At 35.4% G+C, this 18,820-nt stretch overlaps 1 protein-coding gene across 10 annotated transcripts in view; it reads right to left on the bottom strand.

Moving 5' to 3' along the window:
* DNAH7 (dynein axonemal heavy chain 7) overlaps positions 1 to 18,820 on the bottom strand; it is a 393,327-nt gene that overhangs the window by 137,763 nt on the left and 236,744 nt on the right. For 9 of the 10 annotated variants that reach the window (XM_054679168.2, XM_054679169.2, XM_054679172.2 and 6 more), the window contains 7 exons: positions 17,538 to 17,786; positions 14,218 to 14,367; positions 11,363 to 11,545; positions 10,822 to 10,998; positions 8,706 to 8,837; positions 7,145 to 7,369; positions 4,363 to 4,560 (listed from right to left, as the gene is read on the bottom strand). In XM_054679168.2, the coding sequence (XP_054535143.1) occupies positions 4,363 to 4,560; positions 7,145 to 7,369; positions 8,706 to 8,837; positions 10,822 to 10,998; positions 11,363 to 11,545; positions 14,218 to 14,367; positions 17,538 to 17,786 (1,314 nt within the window). The remainder of the gene's footprint in view (positions 1 to 4,362; positions 4,561 to 7,144; positions 7,370 to 8,705; positions 8,838 to 10,821; positions 10,999 to 11,362; positions 11,546 to 14,217; positions 14,368 to 17,537; positions 17,787 to 18,820) is intronic. The other variant, XM_054679171.2, reaches the window with a different exon arrangement.

An 18,820-nucleotide genomic window follows, 5' to 3' on the forward strand; every position in this document is an offset into this window, starting at 1 on the left:
GAATATTAATCTATTCATCAAGGCAATACATATTTTAAAAAGGACTTATGATGTTCTCATTAATGACTACATTTAGCACACATGCCAGGAGTACGAGGAGGCAGAACAAATATAGAAAATAAGGAAGACGTAGGGTAACAAGCTGGTCAGAGATTCTGGAGGAAGGCTTTTACTCCTCCCATCAGCCCAGCAGGAGCTACCTTTTTAAATTTAAAATTATTTTCCTTTCACAGAATGAGCACATTCTAAAATGGAAGTTCTTTAAAATCTTTGAAGACTTTGTGTTCGTACCTGTGATTGCCAGTTAGAATAGCAAAAACTGGGAATGGGGAAGTTTAGAATAAAAGTAGGAATATATTTTTGTGACTTTTATGATTAAAATTTCTTTTATGATTGTACAGTTATAATGTAAGTGATAGATTATTTCAAGAGGAATAATAGTTTGAAAACAAGTTATTCTATTTATTTAAAGAAACAACTCCCTATTCTGAGCAACAACTGTAATGAAGGAATGACATGTCTGAGTAAAGCAAATTTATACAAGTTTTTAAAAATTATTGCTTAAGACTCTAAAATATTATTTCACTTAGCTTGCCTACATGATGTACAATGTAAATACTGTATTATAATATATTTTTATTAGCTAACAGTGGAAGCCATATGGTAGGTAATCAATAAATTTTTGTTGGATTGATGCATGAACTAAATGAAACAGGAGTGAAATAAAGGGTGGGTGTGGTGGCTCCAGCCTGTAATCCCAGCACTTTGGGAGGCCAAGTCAGGAGGATTGCTTGAGCCCAGGAGTTGGAGATCAGCCTCGGCCACATAGCAAGATCCCACTTTTACATAAAAAATTAGAGGGTGTGGTGGTGCATGCCTGTAGTCCCAGCTATTTGGGAGGCTGAAGTGGGGGGATCACTTGAGCCCAGGAGGTCAAGGCTGCAGTGAGCTGTGATTGTGCCACTGCATTACAGCCTAGGGGACAGAGCAAGACCCTGTCTCTCAAAAATAATAAAATAATGAAAATAAGAATGCAACACATACATAAGCCATGGTGTGAACAGTTTGGCAGTGAGCATTGAGGCCATCTAAAAACAGAACTAAATCTAACCATAATAAACATAAATAGTTCTAAAACCAAAATCCAAATGTAATTAATATAAAAAACTTCCAAAAGAGTTGCTGCATAATATTAAAAATAATTTGGCAAAAATAAACTGAGGTTTCAAAACATCTCTGTCTTACCAGAAGATGGTGAAAGGTATTGGTGATAAATAGCAGTATTTCACTCTTCCTGATTAACTGGGTAGGGGAAGGAGGTCAATGGATACTGTCATTCATAATATTGATAATTTAAAAACTGAATTTAGAAAAAAACTGTAGACTTTAGAAAAAACCTTAGTGTTTTAAAATAGATTAACACTAGAAGAATTTTAAATAGTTTACGTACCCTTCCAAATCAATAGGAAGAAGAAAATATTATAAACACACCATCATAACAGTAATTAAAAATGTTTAAAGCATATAAAAAGCTAAACAGAAAATGTGAATACAAAAGTATGACTCATTATGACAATTTATGTATGAGGTCAATTTCCTTATTAAAAGGAAAAAGGGCTCAGATTAACACAAATAAAAAATGCAGCGACACGCTGAGTCTAAATGATCAGAAATACTTAAAAAGAATAAGCAAAAATAGATCATGTAAATGAAAACAAAAAGAAAGCAAAAGAGAAGTAACTAAAGGGGACAATTAATAGAGTATGGTTCTGTGTATTGCTTACGTCATATATAGAGATAAAATGTACAAATCAGACCATTATCAGAATGTCGCCCTAATTCCAGGAGTTTATAGGTGATTTTAAAAATTCTAAATGGCACATTTTCACTTTTTATCAGGATGCCTTAAAAATTATATAAACAAAATTTATGTTTTCATAAGCTATCGTCAGGTAAGCCTTATTCTTCAGTTTAAATGAATACCTCTTATAATACTACCGCAGATAAAATTTCACTTGGTCTACTGAAAGATGAATATTTTTGATATTTACATTTAACACTCAAAATTAAGTACATACTTATAAAAACTACTTGTTTGTTTATTCAATTTAATGATCAAATTATATGTGTTGATTAAAATTATTCTATAAAAGCTGTGTATTTATGTGAAAGGGAAAATACTCATTTGCCAATAGAGCTAATCTTTAAATGAGAAATAACTATAATGAATATTAAATATTGTATTTGTTAACAATTATTTTAATCTAAGTTCTCAACTAAGTAAATTGTATGAAATTATAGACTCCTTCCTACCACTATCAAGATATTAAAACTCCCTCAACAGATTTGCTGTCAGCCAGTGTCTTCAGTTAATTTTTTTTTGTTGTATTGTTTTAACTTACATTTTTAGGTAATCTTTAAATAGAATACTACGTTTTTTCATCATTTATTTAAAATATAAATAGACATGCAATAATTTGAAGAGAAAAATCACTTTAAATTGTAAATTTTATGTTTAATTCTTTCAACCAGATGAAATATATGTACACAATTTTATTAAGCAGTTTATATAAATAAATTCTTAATATTACTTTAGAGAAATTAAAATTATGTAGCATTGTTTTAAAATAATATTTTCTTTCACAGAAGAATAAATTTCAGAGACGTTAACCCTATATTTGTATTATTTACAATACAACTAAATCTTAATTAATTGGGGCAATGAAATCCCCCTGAAGGGCATGGCGGACAATAACCTCTATGAGGAACAGTTTAATATTCATCAAAAAAATCAACAATTCCATGTCCAGGAATCTTAGGATATTTTCCTAAACAAATAAGCAAAGATAAGAACAAAGACTTAGCTATAAAAACGTTCATTGCAATCTTCTTTCTTTTTATTTTTATTTTTTTGAGACGGAGTCTCACTCTGTCGCCCAGGCTGGCGTGCAGTGGCGCGATCTCGGCTCACTGCAAGCTCCACCTCCTGGGTTGAAGCGATTCTCCTGCCTCAGCCACCTGAGTAGCTGGGGCTACAGGCGCCCGCCACGACGCCCGGCTACTTTTTTTGTTTGCTTGTTTTTGTATTTTTAGTAGAGACTGGGTTTCACCGTGTTAGCCAGGATGGTCTCAATCTCCTAGTGATTCCCCCGCCTCGGCCTCCCAAAGTGCTGGGATTACAGGCGTGAGCCACTGCGCCCGGCCTGCAATCTTATTTCTAAAGCAAAATGTTAGAAAAATTAGGGATTTGAATCAATTATCATAAAATTATAGAATCAAATATTACAATACCCTTAAAATCATCTTGTAGAAGAATAATGAAATTGAAAAATATTTACAATATTAGTTTTAAAAGCAGATTACAGAAGTAAGTTCCTAAGTTTGTGAAAAGTAATGTTTTTATGCCTAGGCACTTTATTGCCTGGGCTGAAACTGATGAAGGTATAAATGACAAAAGGCTTGAATTTTCCTCTAACCACTGCCTTCAATCATGTTATGTCTCCATTCCCTGACCCATGGTGATATCTTAGATAAATCTCTCAGCTTTCTGTACACTTTTAGTTTTGTTTTTTTTTAATCCAGGCCAAAAACACTCCCTGATTTAAATTCTCAGTGAAAATGTATCTCTGCCTCCTCTTGGATACTCCCATACATGCAAGCATTTACTTTATGAGAGATGTCATTCCAATCTTTTATGAAAGAGATTATTCAATAAATACTAGGATGGCTATGTAACTACACTGCCAAATACATTTCAGAAAGACTGTAAGATGTAATGTTAAAGTCAATAAAGAACTAGAAACAGGTACTGTGGGAGAATGTGAATTAACTGGAAGCTACAATCAAAGAGGGGCCCTCAAAAGTATCTTCATTCTCCTCCACAGGCTGCATAAAGCTACTGAGACTGCAGCATTTTCTATTACAGCATCTAGCATTATCTTAACTAACAGCCAATTCCAGACATCATTAAGGAAAATCAGTCTTGTTACTACATAATAATCCTTCAGATATAAAATAACTTAGAAAATATCAAGTGTAACTAAAACACACTTTTCAAGAGGTATGAAATTCTCATGTGGAACAAGCAATTCTTATTAAAATATCAAAATAAATGGGACAACAATTTAATGGTATAAAATGGCAACGTATCATTAATCAACTTTTGAAAATAAATAGGCAATTATCACTTCTTGGCCTTGTGGCTAAAACAAAAAAAAAATAAGTAGGCAATTTTTCAAAAATTCTCTGCAGTTCAAACATCAAAGTACTTGAGTATTTTTAAAAAATTATTTGTCTGCTATTTCAAAAACATTCTTAGGAAGATTATGCACAGTTTAATACGCAGATTTCTGCAGTACTTACCGTAATGTAAACACTTTTCCCAGTTCCTGTTGGTCCTACAAATATTGAAGGCTTTTGATGGGTGGTCAACAATTCCATTAATGCAGAGTATCGAATTGTGTCCAGAGTTGGCACAATGATTTCATTAAACATTACATCTTTAGGAATTGGAGGAGCTTCTTTCAATTTCTTTATCCATGGTTCCCATTTTCCTGTTCCCTGTTTATAATTAACAACCAAGTAATGAATGTTATAAAATACTTTAAAAAGCTCTATACTCCTGTGCCATTGTAGAAAAGACTAAGACCAAAAAACCCTGATATGTATACATTTGTTTTATCCTTTAAGACACTTTACACTCAGTTTGAAGGTTAAATTGTACGTGTAAATTAAGGAGAAACTAGCTTTTACACGAATACAAATGAAACGGCAATACTGTGGTTTTTTGATGCTCTGAAATCACTGCTTATCCCAACCTAATAATCAATTATTGTGGCCAAATGTTAGATTATTTAATGGCATTGAGAAAATCAAACTAACCAATAGGCTAAAGAGTAAAGAACTTTATTCAATAAATGTTAACCAATACAGAATTTTTTCTCCCTAGAAGATAAGCTGCATATTGCTTGACTTTTATAACAGTATTTATAACATTAGCTTATCATTGCAGGCAAAATGTCTTTTTAAAAAAGTATAGAAAAAAATATATAAAATTTATCCTTAACAATTTTTAGGTGTACAGTTCAGTAGTGTTAACTACGTTCACATTGCTGTGTAACAGATCTCTAGAACAGGCAAGATTTCTTAATATGAGATTATTATTATGAGTTAACATTGTGCCATATCTTTGCATCCAATTAGCTTGAGAACTAAAATTTTAATTTGCTATGACAGTGTTTGTAACAAAAACATTCAAGAACATCATGATAACTCTGTCTTCTTAGAAAAACACCACCACCCTTCTTGCAGAATAAAATCTAAATTCTTGGTCATTCAAAGTACATCAGAATTCGGACCCATCCTTCCTTCACAACCAGGCCTCACTGATGCACCTGCTGGTCCCCCCACCCTGCTTCCCTGGGCCCGAGCTTTGATGCATGGCACTCCTTGGGCCAGAATGGCACATGACTGTCATCTGAAGAGGTTATGAACTCACTGAGGCTAGCACTGTGCTTTATTCATTCTTGTATCTTCAGGTACAAGGCTGTGCGTACAGCAGAGAATTTTTTTTTCGGGGTGTTAAATTCACATCAGTCTGAAAATTGTATTATAAAGAAATATTTCTAGAACCAATGAAGAAAATAATGCCTTTCCCAAATTCTTGATAATCTTTTCAAACATGTGTCTTTTGATACTGTATAGGAAAGGAACCATTAAGAATCAGAAAACCTGGCCGGGCAAGGTGGCTCACGCCTGTAATCCCAGCACTTTGGGAGGCCGAAGTGGGCCGATCACAAGGTCAGGAGATTGAGACCATCCTGGCTAACACGGTGAAACCCCGTCTCTACTAAAAATACAAAAAATTAGCTGGGCATGGTGGCGGGTGCCTGTAGTCCCAGCTACTTGGAGAGGCTGAGGCAGGAGAATGGCGTGAACCTGGGAGGCGGAGCTTGCAGTAAGCCGAGATTGTGCCACTGCACTCCAACCTGGACAACACAGCGAGACTCAGTCCCCGCTCCCCCCCGCAAAAAAAAGAATCAGAAACGCTGAAATGTACTGTTATTTACAGGTTGTGTGATGCTGGGACAATCACATTAAATCTCTGAGCCCCATTTCCTCAATGGCAAAACTTGCAAAATAATCTTATCCTTCCCACTTCACCAAGGTGTTGAAAAATGAAATGGAAATAATTGCAGAAAGCTTAATAAACTGTAAACTACCCTGAAAATGCAGGGTATTATCAGTAATTTGAAATTAAATAAAGTAAAAATATCTGTGTTGGGCACAGTCGTGCCTTTTGGGGTGACATAGCAATACACTGCAAATAAAAATCCAAAAAGCAATACAGTAATGCCTTTTCTAGAAATTTATCTTAAGGATATAATCAGATATGTACCCAATGACTTGTATCTAAGAATATTTACCAAAGTAGTACTTATAAAAGTGAGAATCTAAAAACAACAAAAACAGTCCAATGTCCAAGGGTAGGAAATTGACTTTAGAAAGCAAGTTTACTGAAGAAACATTAGTGAAAGGGAAAGCTGTTCTCATTAAGAAAACAAGAAGGATATAAAGCTGCCCATTGGGAATGTGGTATGATCCCAATTGTACTTAAATCTGTATATATTTAAATAACATATATTCCTAAACTTGGTCCTCAGTACAATACTTGTGGGTGGGAGTTGTTATACAAAAACCACTACCACCCAAGTTTTAGTTTCAAATCCGTTTGGGAAGCACTGAATTAAGATTATACCAGCTGGATTCCTACAGGACTTCTTAGTGCCTAGTATACTAACATGCACCATGAACTTCTAACAGCTGTCCTTAAACAGTATGTGCCTGGTGTGATTCTATTTAATGAGTGCAACTGGTCCATTAGATATTATTATCTCATAGTATCATTGGAAAGAACTATGTTCGGAGAAATCAACTAGTCCATGGCTATACAGAAAGAAAGTGACTTTACTAGGACTCAAACCTAGAGGTGTCTGACTTCAAGCCAGTGCATCTTCCTCTATTCTATGCTGTCTCTTATGGTAAATAGTGATGATGAAGGTGGCCACAGGGCCATTATATGCTATGTGTGAGAGAGGGGACTCTGCCAGGCTGGCAGCTGCAAATCTTGCTTCAGAACTCTTACCTCAGTGACAAATTGATAATCATAAATTGTTCCTTTTTCAGGAAATGGGACAGTTAGTGCCTTTGAGGATGTTTGCTCAGTACCACTCTGTAATTTAAACGTATTTCGAGTTCGATCTGAAATTGGACTTTCCATTAGTTCTCGAAGAATCTTATTAAATTTCAATCGATCATCATCTGTACAAGAAGCACCAACGGACCAGATCAATGAAAACAGAAAAATGCCCTGCATTGGAAAGATGAGAAGATTAAGAACAATTAAAGAATAATTTTAATCTGTCCTTGAAGCTTACATATCAGATCAGCCAGATTAGTATCTCTGAAAGGAAACATGTAAGCTCAAATATATTAGTAGGTCATCTCAGGATTTTGTAATCATAAGGGTTTTTAAAAATCAAATCGCATGTCTTATAAAATCTTAGAGAAGATGATACAAAACAAAGTATACATTCTGGCCATAGTGAAACTTCAGAATGATTAATCTAGTAAATCTCACATTTTCAACACATGACAGCAGCTTGATATTAAAAGGAACATAGAAATAACTTATTATTAAGGTATTAAGGCACACTTTAATAAGGCAAATAACCTACATATCCATTTTCTATTTAAATTTTGATATGGTGGGTTTACTTTAAGAACAAATTTAAATTATTTTATTTGTAATATCTGAGCATTAAGTGTGTAAACTAGAATTGCAATTCTGCAAGCAAAAGATACTAGCTTTCTTCTTTCCAGACTCAAAAAGAGGAAACAGAGTAGAAGACAAGACCTACCAATAAGGTAGGAAGCCTGTTTGCTTGTTTAAAACAAGGTCTTTTATTAAGTACAAAGCCAAGAGATTCTGGACTATGCTCATAAAAGTTCTGGACTCTACTTCAACCCTATTCACCTACTCCTAGTTTACTCACAGACTTTCTCTCCAGAAACCATTTTAACATTAAATTAAAAATTAATTTCTTTTAAAACATCTAAGTTAAGCAAGTACCATATTGACCACAGTAGAAGTGCTACCACGAGTAATGCAGTAATATTTTCATTAAAAAATCCAAAGTCTACTGATATTTTTATTCCCATTTTAAAAATTGGTTTATTGATTACCTACATATTTTCTTGCTTTCCTTAATCCAAATATATATTTATACACACACACACATACAAATAATTTATATCTCATGAAAAAAGGAAGAAAAATCAAGGGAAATAAAGCAATAAATTATTATAGTTTGGAAAGGAGGTAAATCTCATTGCCAAAATGGTCACTGACATTTTGGGAATGGATCATGTCTAAGGCTGGTCAAACGACCTGAGATTTCAGTAGCAGATCTGATGTGATCACTGGGCTCCGCCCGAACCTCATGATGCATCATGACTGCCAGGCAAGAAGCTTCCCCACCAGCACTCAGAATTTGGGGCCTGGCTCTTTGCTCATTCTTCAGCTACCACCCGTTGACTAGTCTCCAACTTCAGGGGCAAAATGAGTTTCACAAATTAGGAAGCTTTGGGGAAAGCAGTAGATACCTGTCTTTCTGTAGCAGGATACAGAAGGCAACGGACCTTACCTCAAGCAAAGAGTAAGTTTCTCGATCATTTCTCTCCTTTAGTTTGACTTCATCAGCAAAATCATCCATAAAACAGTCTATTAGATTCATTAAGGACCGGACCAAGTTTGTATCGGAAGTAGGAGATAATTCCTGAAAAGTCAGTAAGAAAAATGACTAAACAATTTAAATTAGGTAATAGCTAAAATAGCCCCAGCTAATATTTATTAAGCTCATTTAATTTTAACAGGTAGTAATAATTTTAAATTCATACTACCTACGAGTAGGTACTATTATTACAATTCACTTGGGAGAACTGGATGTTACATTTAGGTAGTGTGTACTCTTTAACCTTTCGCATCGATTCTCAAGTTTTAAAAAATTGCTGTTACATATGCAGTTAATTTAAGATATGGATTCCATGGTATACTAATTTTATAAATAAAAACACTAAAAAAATTTCAGAGAAGGCAGTTAATTTCTATATCTAAAATGCTTAATAAGTAAAATCCATTTTAGAGCATATGTATAAGCCACAGCAATACTCATGGTAAACTCATCACTATGAAATACAATTCCAAGTCTTGGAGCCCTCAAAAACCTTGCTGGAGTGCTGAACTTGTCGTGCACTTTACTCTTTTGCTTGTCACCATGATAGTTTATAAAATAAATGAAATAACGTGTAATGCTCCTAGAACTATGTAGCATATAGCAAGTTCTCATAGGCGTTTGTCTTCTCCCCACGCAGCTCTCTTCCAATTGCCAAGTCACATTGTTTGGTGATTAACAAGTAAAAATTAACTCTCTGAGACAGACTCCCTGAAGATTAGAGGCAGGTGACTTCATGTTCAGTTGCCACCCCAGTAGAAACATCAGAAATGACAGCTGAGTTTCTAAGTGTGGGACTAAGTATTACTGATGCAACACTAAAATACAAATAGTTATCATTACAAATAAAACAGATACTTATTACTACATAGTAAATAACAGGCATTCCTAATTTCTTCAAGAAATAACAGAAGTGCACAGCACATTTTAAAAAGCTTGCATTATAAGTGTCATGCTTTCCTATAGAAAGGATGTTTCAGTTACATAGAAAATTCGTTTATTATTTGTATTATCTAAATTCTCTGACAATGCTGGAAAAAAACCCCATAAAGGCCCTGAAACTTATTTTATTATGACTTCAGTTCATATATGTTAACTGTTTTTGAAACATGATTACTTCATATCTACAACATATTTCAGTTACAGCCAAACTTCTTGAAAGAGCAGGGTGGAAGACACATCACTTCCTTCAGATGTTCTTCCCTCTTTCCTCTCTCTTGTCTAAGTCACTCATGTACCTGTGATTCTATCTCTTGCTCTCTTCTTTTTTTCTCTGGATTTTTTCTTTAGGTAATCTACATTAACATGGTTTTAAAGTCCATTTTCCAAATCTGTACCTTGAGCTAAACTTCTGCCTCAAGATTTTTTGTTATATCTTCAACATCAAGAGAACTATCAACCCTATTTCCCTACATTTGCTCCAGGGCCAAAGTCATTCTAAAAGACCTTTGGTCAGCATCTCCCAAAGCAGAAATTAAACATTCTTGCTCTGTAATTTCCAGCTAGAGAGAGTTTAAGAGCCTCGCTGAAGCTCATCAACTCTCAGAGGCAGGAGATTCCCATTTCCTTGTCATTTTCCTCCCTCCCACCATCCCCCTCCCTCCTCTTCCCCTCCCCAGTGTGTACTGAAAGAAAGAAAAATGAATTTGCCTACTTTGGGACTTCTTTCCAGTCCTTCTACCATGGACTGACTGGCTTATTTTAGGAACTTTGGATAATAAATAATATTGTAATAATGGAAATTATTTAAAATGCAATAGCCCATCAGAAGAAAGAAATAACATTTTGACATGGTTATGCGGGCCTTTGAGTTCTCTTTTTTTTAGAGAGAAAAGAGTAGCACCAATGTACCTCATTTGAAATATTTTTAGTGAACTGTATGAATTCTAATCTAAATTTTTAATTTAATCAAAAAGGTTTTGATTTAATATCTCTTAGCTGATAATAAAAACAGACATTAAAATTGATATGTAAGTCTATTTTGAGTTTTCCATTTATTTTTTAATCTTAAAATTCTCATTTCCCTTACCTTTGTATGCTTTCTAATAAATTCAACCGAAACAGGGACCATTCTGTCAAATAAGCCCATTATAAATTCCTTTTGAATAACACTGACTGACGCAGGTAACAGATTCACCCAGGACAACATCAGTGGTCTCCAGCCTAACATGTGAGGCTCCATGTAAATCATGCCACATCTGGAAACCTGGAAAGCCATAATTGGTTACCATCAAGGTAATAATGCTTATAAAATAAATATGATTTGGCACCTCTGTTTTTTTATAACCTTCAGCAAAGTCTTGGGCGGGGGGAAGCTTAATATTATATAATTTCATGATGTCGATTTTTGTGTCTGACTTTACCAAATAGTCCTAAACCAAGAGAAAAACATCCTGACCACTAAATTAGTCAAGGTATGTCAACAGATAACGTCTGTACTTTGAGAATCACAGATCGCTCTTAAAAGAAATTCTGCTAATATTTTTTGTTTAAAGTCAAAGGTACTAAGCAAATACATGCATTTATAACATTTTATAATTTATAAAAAGATGTCAAAATGGAGAACTTACAGTGGCAGGGGAAGCAACTTCTAAATCCATTGGCTCAAAAATTAGATTCATTTGTGGTGACATCTGAATAATCTCCCCACTCATCAGACATAGCTTCTTGTTGTCATCCAGCACAGTGTTCATATTCTCAATCCACACTGCATCTACTGGGCCATCAAAAATTAACCATTTCCTATCTGGAGTCTGTTTCATGCATATGTGAACAGAGGGCAAAAACGTAATGATGATAATATAAAGAAACAGTTCAATAATATTATTTCAAAATTTTAAAATATAAGTACTAGGATTAATTTCATCATGAAAACGTAAAAGCACTTTTTGAATAAAGATTACTATGTGTGTGTGTGTGCACAGATGTATATAATACGTATCACTAAAGAAGCCTATACTATACATGCCATGGACAAGACAGACATATGTCATCTTTTCTTAAGATTCTTTCTCCCTTGCTTCCTTCCTTCCTTTCTTTCCTCCCTCCCTCCCTCCCTTCCTTCCATCCATCCTTCCTTTCTTTCTTTTTCTTTCTTTTCTTTTTTTTTCAGTGTCTCACTCTGTTGTCCAGGCTGGAGGGCAGAGTGGGGTGATCATGGCTCACTGCAGTCTTTGACTCCCAGGTTCAAGCAATCCTCCTGCCTCAGCTCCCAAATAGCTAGGACCACGAGTGCGCACCACCACACCCAGCTAAATTTTTTATTTCTTGTGGTAGAGATGGGGTTTCACTATGTTGCCCAGGCTGGTCTTGAACTCCTGAGCTCAAGATCCACCTGCCTTGCCCCCACAAAGTGCTGGGATTATAGGCATGAGCCACTGCACCTGGCCCTTGATCAATGTTTCTGAATTCAAATATATTAACATGTTTTAGAAAGTAATATAAGTAAAAAATATCTACTTTCTAGGAAAAACAAAATTATTCAGATTATCTGACTCTATATAGTACCATGTTTATGCAAATTAATTACCATTGTGTGCTAAACCAAATTTCTTATCCCCTTCACTGAATGAATTCACACACATACATACACGTATACACACCCACTTGGGCTGAACTCTTTCCTGATGGTATGGAAAATTACAACCAATATAACATTCACAGTCCCACAATGATATAATAAATATGAAAATATTTATACATTGTCCAGAATATAGTAAATGCTCAACAGATATGAAACAGTAGCCAGGTATTAGCCAGAGTGTACAGAGACTGATTCTCCTTTTCAGATCCTTGTAATTCAACCTTTTTTGTATACACCAATGATTCCTTGCTTTTCCTTCAGCAAATATGATTTCAAGTTGAAGTGGTGAAGGATTTGAATCCATATTAGCACGTTCTCAGTCCCTGCAGCCAACTGCATTAATCTATAAGATAATGGGTCTGTCTCAGGCTCAAGCCACCCCACACCCACACTCAGAGGCCACTTCTAGCTGTGTTCAGGAAGCAAGGAAGAGCCACAGCTCGGTGATCATCTTGAGATCAGCTTCCTCTCCTGCTCTGGGCTTCCCATGCCTGTTATGCATCACTTTGGGAAACACTACCGTGCAATGGCGAGACCTTGGGCTTCACAGTCTCAAGGACCTCACTTTTCATTTGACTCTACTACTTATGAGCTGTGGACTTCAGGTGAACTACTTAAACTCCCTGAGACTCAGTATTTGTGGGACATAGCTTCCTGAAAAATGTAAGTTCTAAGTATAAAATAGAGGTATCTCATGATTATTTCTGTGTAAATAATATAACTGTATATATTATCTAGTGACTTCATCTCTTATTCTGAGCCAGAGTGCCTCCATTGTGGCAAGAGAGGACCTAAGAAGCCACATCAAGGGTTCCAGAGCTCTGTCTGCTTCACCTGTGCCCACAATTTCTTTTATCCTTGAAATTACTAGTAACACTTGACTTTGGGCAAGATCTCTGCCCCATGAGAGTCAGTCCTTATGTCACTCATTGCCTAAGGTCTTTCCAGCAATAAGAGCAGAGCTGAGATTTCACGTTTTATCCATTATTACCTGACTCATGAGTCATGCTCTGCTAGGTCCTTAAGTGGGTAGACAGCATCAAGTTTAGAACGTATGGTAGTCAGAAGAAAGAAAACACTTATAAAAAGAATGATTTGATAAACAACTTAAATGTCCTGAGCCTAGGCCCCTTTTCCTATACTACCAGCTTTAGCAAGCTGTCTCCCGTATAATCACATGCTCTGCAGAACCTGCTAAAATATGGCAACCAAGTTAATATGTATTGGTCTGTGGATTCTTTTTATGAGAGTGGGCAGCAGAATAAGCCAGGAGTAGGTAAGTGCCCACTCTCCATTCACAGCCAGTAGCAGCTGGCAAGCCACTTGTCTCCTCTGCTTTCCACAAGGCAGTCATTCTCTTTCTAATATGCTAAAGGGAAAGTGTGGGAACTTTAAGACATCATTGTGCAAAGGTGTGCAATTTCTTCTCTAAGCATTGGCGTATATCTAACAATTAGCAGGCATGACAATAGCAGCAGCCCACAGAGTGGGTGGAGGAAGAACATTACTGAAGAGGCAAAAGGATCATGTGATTCAGATGTTCTCATTTTTAGTTCATCTCACTTCGGAGAAAATAACCAGAAATACTTTGCCCTGGCCTTTTTTTTTTTTTCCTACCCTCTCTTCTGTATTCCTCCAGGGTAAAGGAGCTTGGTCTCTGGCATTTTTGTAGGTGCTGACATTTTTCTTCACAGAAATACTGCCAGAATATCCAGTACTGTGTTTTAAATAAATATCTTAGTCTATAGATACAATTAGTTTGTTTGAAAAAAAAATCAGAAACTGGTCAGAAATAAATATCTTAACCTTTTAAGATATGCATGTGAAAGTGTTAGAACTTACCACTGAAGAGGCAAATGCTCTAAAACTGACAGCAAGGACCCCATCAGACCATTCATGGGACACTGAATCAAACTGTCCGTACAGTTGGCCCATGGTGACAGACTTAGGATTTAAAACAGTTATTTGAACTTTGTTTTCTTCCATTAGCCCCTTAATGAAAAAAAAACCATGTATTTATGTAAAGAATACTGTCTTTATTCATAGAAAACATTATTGCACATACAGAAAATCCTAAGGAATCTACAAAGAAAGTATTAGAAGTAGTGAATTTGACAAGGTTCCAGCATACAAGGTCAATATATAAAATCAATTATATTATCTATATGCAATGCTAATTAACGATTGAAAAATAAAATTTAAAAAATATTCACAATAGTATTTAAAAGCTCACAAAATACTTAGGAAGAAATTAGCAAATGTGCAAGATCTACATATCTTAAACTACAAAATGGGTTGGCAAATTCTTCTGTAAAGGATAAGATGGTAAATATTACATAGGCTTTGCAAGTTTCATATCGTCTGCCACATATTCTTCTATGTTTTCTTTTTTTAATTAACAAATGTTTAAAATGTTAACACTATTCTAAGTTTATTGGCATTACGAAAAAAGGCTTGGGGCTGAATTTGGCCCATGTACTGTAATTTGCTGACCCCTGCTACAAAACAACCTCTGAGAGAAAATTAAAAGATCGAAATATACAGAAATGTCTATTTCTTGTGGAGTGAAAAAGTTAATGTTGGTAAATTGTCAATTTTACCCAAAACCCTGAAAGCTGGTCTATGGCATTATAAGAGATATTAATGCCCTTTGGACATAATCTTTTTTTTTTTTAATTAACTGGCTTTTTAAAAAAAGGTTTACAGAAAAATTGAGCAGAAAGTACAAAGATTCCAGATACTCTCTCTACTACCAAGACACAACAGTTTTCCTTATTATTAACATCTTGAATTGGTGTGGTACATTGTTATGGCTGATGAATTCATATTAATGCATTACTATTAACTAAAGTCTATAGTTTACACTAAGGGTTCACTCTTTGTGTTGCATAATTATATGGGTTTTGCCAAGTGTGTAGTATCATTATCCCCCATTATAGTACCATACAGAACACTTTCACTCCCCTAAAAATCCTGTGCTCCACCTATTGGCAATCATTTATTTTTTATATATAAAAACATAACAAGTTCAACTCTTTCTAATATTGCCTTCTGCCTGGCACTCCCGAGCTTGGGACACAAACTACCAAACTGAAGAAAAAAAAAAAAGTGAGAATATTAACCTTTTTTTTTCTTTTTTCTTTTTTCTTTTGAGATAGGCTCTCACTCTGTCACCCAGGCTGGAGTGCAGTGGCACAATCTCGGCTCACTGCAGCCTCCTGGGCTCAAGTGGTCCTCTCACCTCAGCCTCCTGAGTAGCTGGGACTACACATGGCACATGCCACCACGCCCAGCTAATTTTTTGTGTTTTTTTTAAAAGTAGAAACAGGGTTTCTACTTTTATCCAGGCTGGTCTAGGACTCCTGGGCTCAAGTGATCCGCCTGTCTTGGCCTCCCAAAGGGCCAAGATTACAGGAATGAGCCACCACTCCCGGCAGAATAGTAATCTTCTCACTCTGTCGCCCAGGCTGGAGTGCAGTGGTGCGATCTCGGCTCACTGCAAGCTCTGCCTCCCGGGTTCACGACATTCTCCTGCCTCAGCCTCCCTAGAAGCTGGGACTACAGGCACCCGACACCACGCCCGGTTAATTTTTGTATTTTTAGTAGAGACAGGGTTTCACCATGTTAGCCAGGTTGGTCTCAGTCTCCTGACCTTGTGATCCGCCCGCCTCAGCCTCCCAAAGTGCTGGGATTACAGGCGTGAGCCACCGTGCCCGGCCCAGAATAGTAATCTTAAACAATAAAACAAGCTCAATATCTTTGCTTTCTTTTGTGTGCCAGGAAGGCAATAACAATGTATCTTCCTAAATTAAGAAGTATAGGAAATCTCTATTATCTTCCTAATCAGAACAAAGTTGCTGTCACCAAAGAAAAGTTTTTATCCTAAATGCAGCAAGGCTAGTGTGAAGCGATAGCTTGGTTGGCTAACGAAGACTGCCCTATGACATAATCACAATGTCACCCTTAGAATTCCCTGGTAATGAGCCATTTAGACTTTACAAGTGGACCAGAATACATGCTCATATCTTCATCTCCTTCTACTCTTTGAGCAGTGACCTGTTGGGTTCTTTTGGAGACTTTATTTTATATATGTATATATATATAAAAGATCAGTTCCTATGCCAATAAAATAACAAAACAGGAAAAATACAAATGAGCCATAAATAAGATAAAGAATGCAGAAGACAATTAAGAAGTGAAAAAATGGAAGAAAAAAGAGAAGGGAAGTAAAGAAACAAAACAGCATGGAAGTGTAAAAGCAGAAGAAACAGATGGCAGGAATAAGTAGCATATCAGTTTGTATAATAAATACAAATGATTTTAAACTTATCTTTGAAAAGATAAAGACCACTGATCTGTAGAAAACAAAAGTCAAGCTATTTATTCTCTATAGAAAGTAAATCACAGTGACACCCAAGGATATAATTAATGACATGGGCAAATATACATACAGGGAGAAAGTAGGGGTAGCAATATTGAAATTAGACAAAGTAGATCACAACAAATAACAGAAAAGTAAGTAATTTCATATTGATTGAAAGGGAGACTCTTCAAGTAAAGATATAATCATCACAAACCTCATATAGGATATGAACATTGAAATTTATAAAGTGAAAACTATTTGAAATATCTATAAGGAGAGGTAAATAGAAATGCAGTATTAGTTGAAGTATTTAAAACAGCCCCACTCCTTCAGCATTTCAAAGTCAATCAAAATGTGATGTGTATAAGAATTCTGAATGTGTCATTATATATGTGTGCACATATGCACATATACATATTTCAGTTCAATACCACTAGCAGCCAATAACAGAAGCTTGCATTACAAATCTATCTAGAAAATAAAAAAGACTCCTCTGAAAGTATTGCAGGAAAACCTTCAGATTTTTCTGTTTTCAGACTTTTTTCTACAAGAGACATGTATTACTTTAATAATTTTTTTAAAAAAGAAATAAAAGGTTGAAAGCAAGTTTGTGGCATACCCTTTATATGCTGAACTTCCTATTTGCTTCATTTTACTTTTCTAAAACTTTATTTTCTCTTTGACTCATTTTTCTCATGATTTTAAGTTGCCACATTGAATGCATCTTTTAAAATAATGGTACATTCTACCTTGCACAAAGTCAATTATAAATAAATTAATGCATTAATAATATACTTGCCTTTTCACATATATCATTTAGTGCTCCAGCTAAGACACGATATGCACTAGTTTTTCCTCCAAATGGTTCTCCAACAATCATAAAACCATGACGCACGATCATCATTTCATATACTTGAAGAATCTTCTCGGAAAAGAATGCAGTCATTTGCAAATTCATGGAGGCACAATTGTCTTTGATAGCTGCCAGCAAATCATTGTAATCTGGTTTTGGTAATTTTACCCCAGGAAACAAATCCGAAGTAATTCCCTGATGATAGATGATTTGAAGGATTTACATTTTATATATTTATATTAAATACAAATATTTTGTATTGATGGAAATAGGGCCATTAGATAATAATAGTTCAACAATATTTTTAACAGCTTTATAGAGGAATAGTTCACATACGCAAACGTGTATTTTTTTCTTTTCTTCAATTTTTAAATTGTGATCCTTATGATGTTCGTTTTGCAAACTGTTTTTGTTTTGGTTTGTTTTGTTTGAGACAGGGTCTGGCTCTTGCCCAGGCTGGAGTGCAGTGGCACGATCATGGCTCACTGCAGCCTCCGCCTCCCAGGCTCAAGCCATCCCCCACGTCAGCCTCCTGGGTAGCTGGGACTATAGGTGGCAGTATTTTAAAGTATAAAATTTCATAAATAAAACCGTCAAAATAACCAAGAAAATTAACATATCCATCACTCTCAAAAAGTTTCCTGTAACCTTTTGTAATCTTCCTTCCCTCCTCTCCTTGCTGCCTCCTACCTCCATCCCCAGATTGCCACTGATCTGTTTTTGGTTACTATTTTTATTTGCATTGTCTAGACTTTAATATAAATGAAATTAGACCATATGCATACTACTTTTTCCCTCTGGCTTCCTTCACATGGCATAAATATTTTGAGATTCAAACATGTCACAGCAGGTATCAATAGTTTATTCTTTTTTTTGCCGAGTAATATTCCACCGTAACAAAGTGCTACAGTTTTTAAATCTATTCACCTATTGATGTGCATTTTCACTGTTCCAGTTTTAGGCTACTACAAATAAAGTGACTACAAACATTTGTGTGTGAATTTGTATGAACAAATGCTTTCATTTCCCTTGGGTGAATACTGAGACGTGGAATAACCTGAATATGGTGGATAGGTGTTGAACATTTTAAGAAACTGCTTAACTGTTTTCTAAAGTGGTTGTACTAAGTCATGTTCCTCTAGCCATGTATAAAAGTTCCAATATTAGGTATGATCCATCTTTTAAATTTTAGCCATGCTGTGCAGTGATATTTTGTTACGGTTTTGATT

Source organism: Pan troglodytes, chromosome 13 (genome assembly GCF_028858775.2).
Source record: "Pan troglodytes isolate AG18354 chromosome 13, NHGRI_mPanTro3-v2.0_pri, whole genome shotgun sequence".
NCBI classification, from domain to species: Eukaryota; Metazoa; Chordata; class Mammalia; order Primates; family Hominidae; genus Pan; species Pan troglodytes.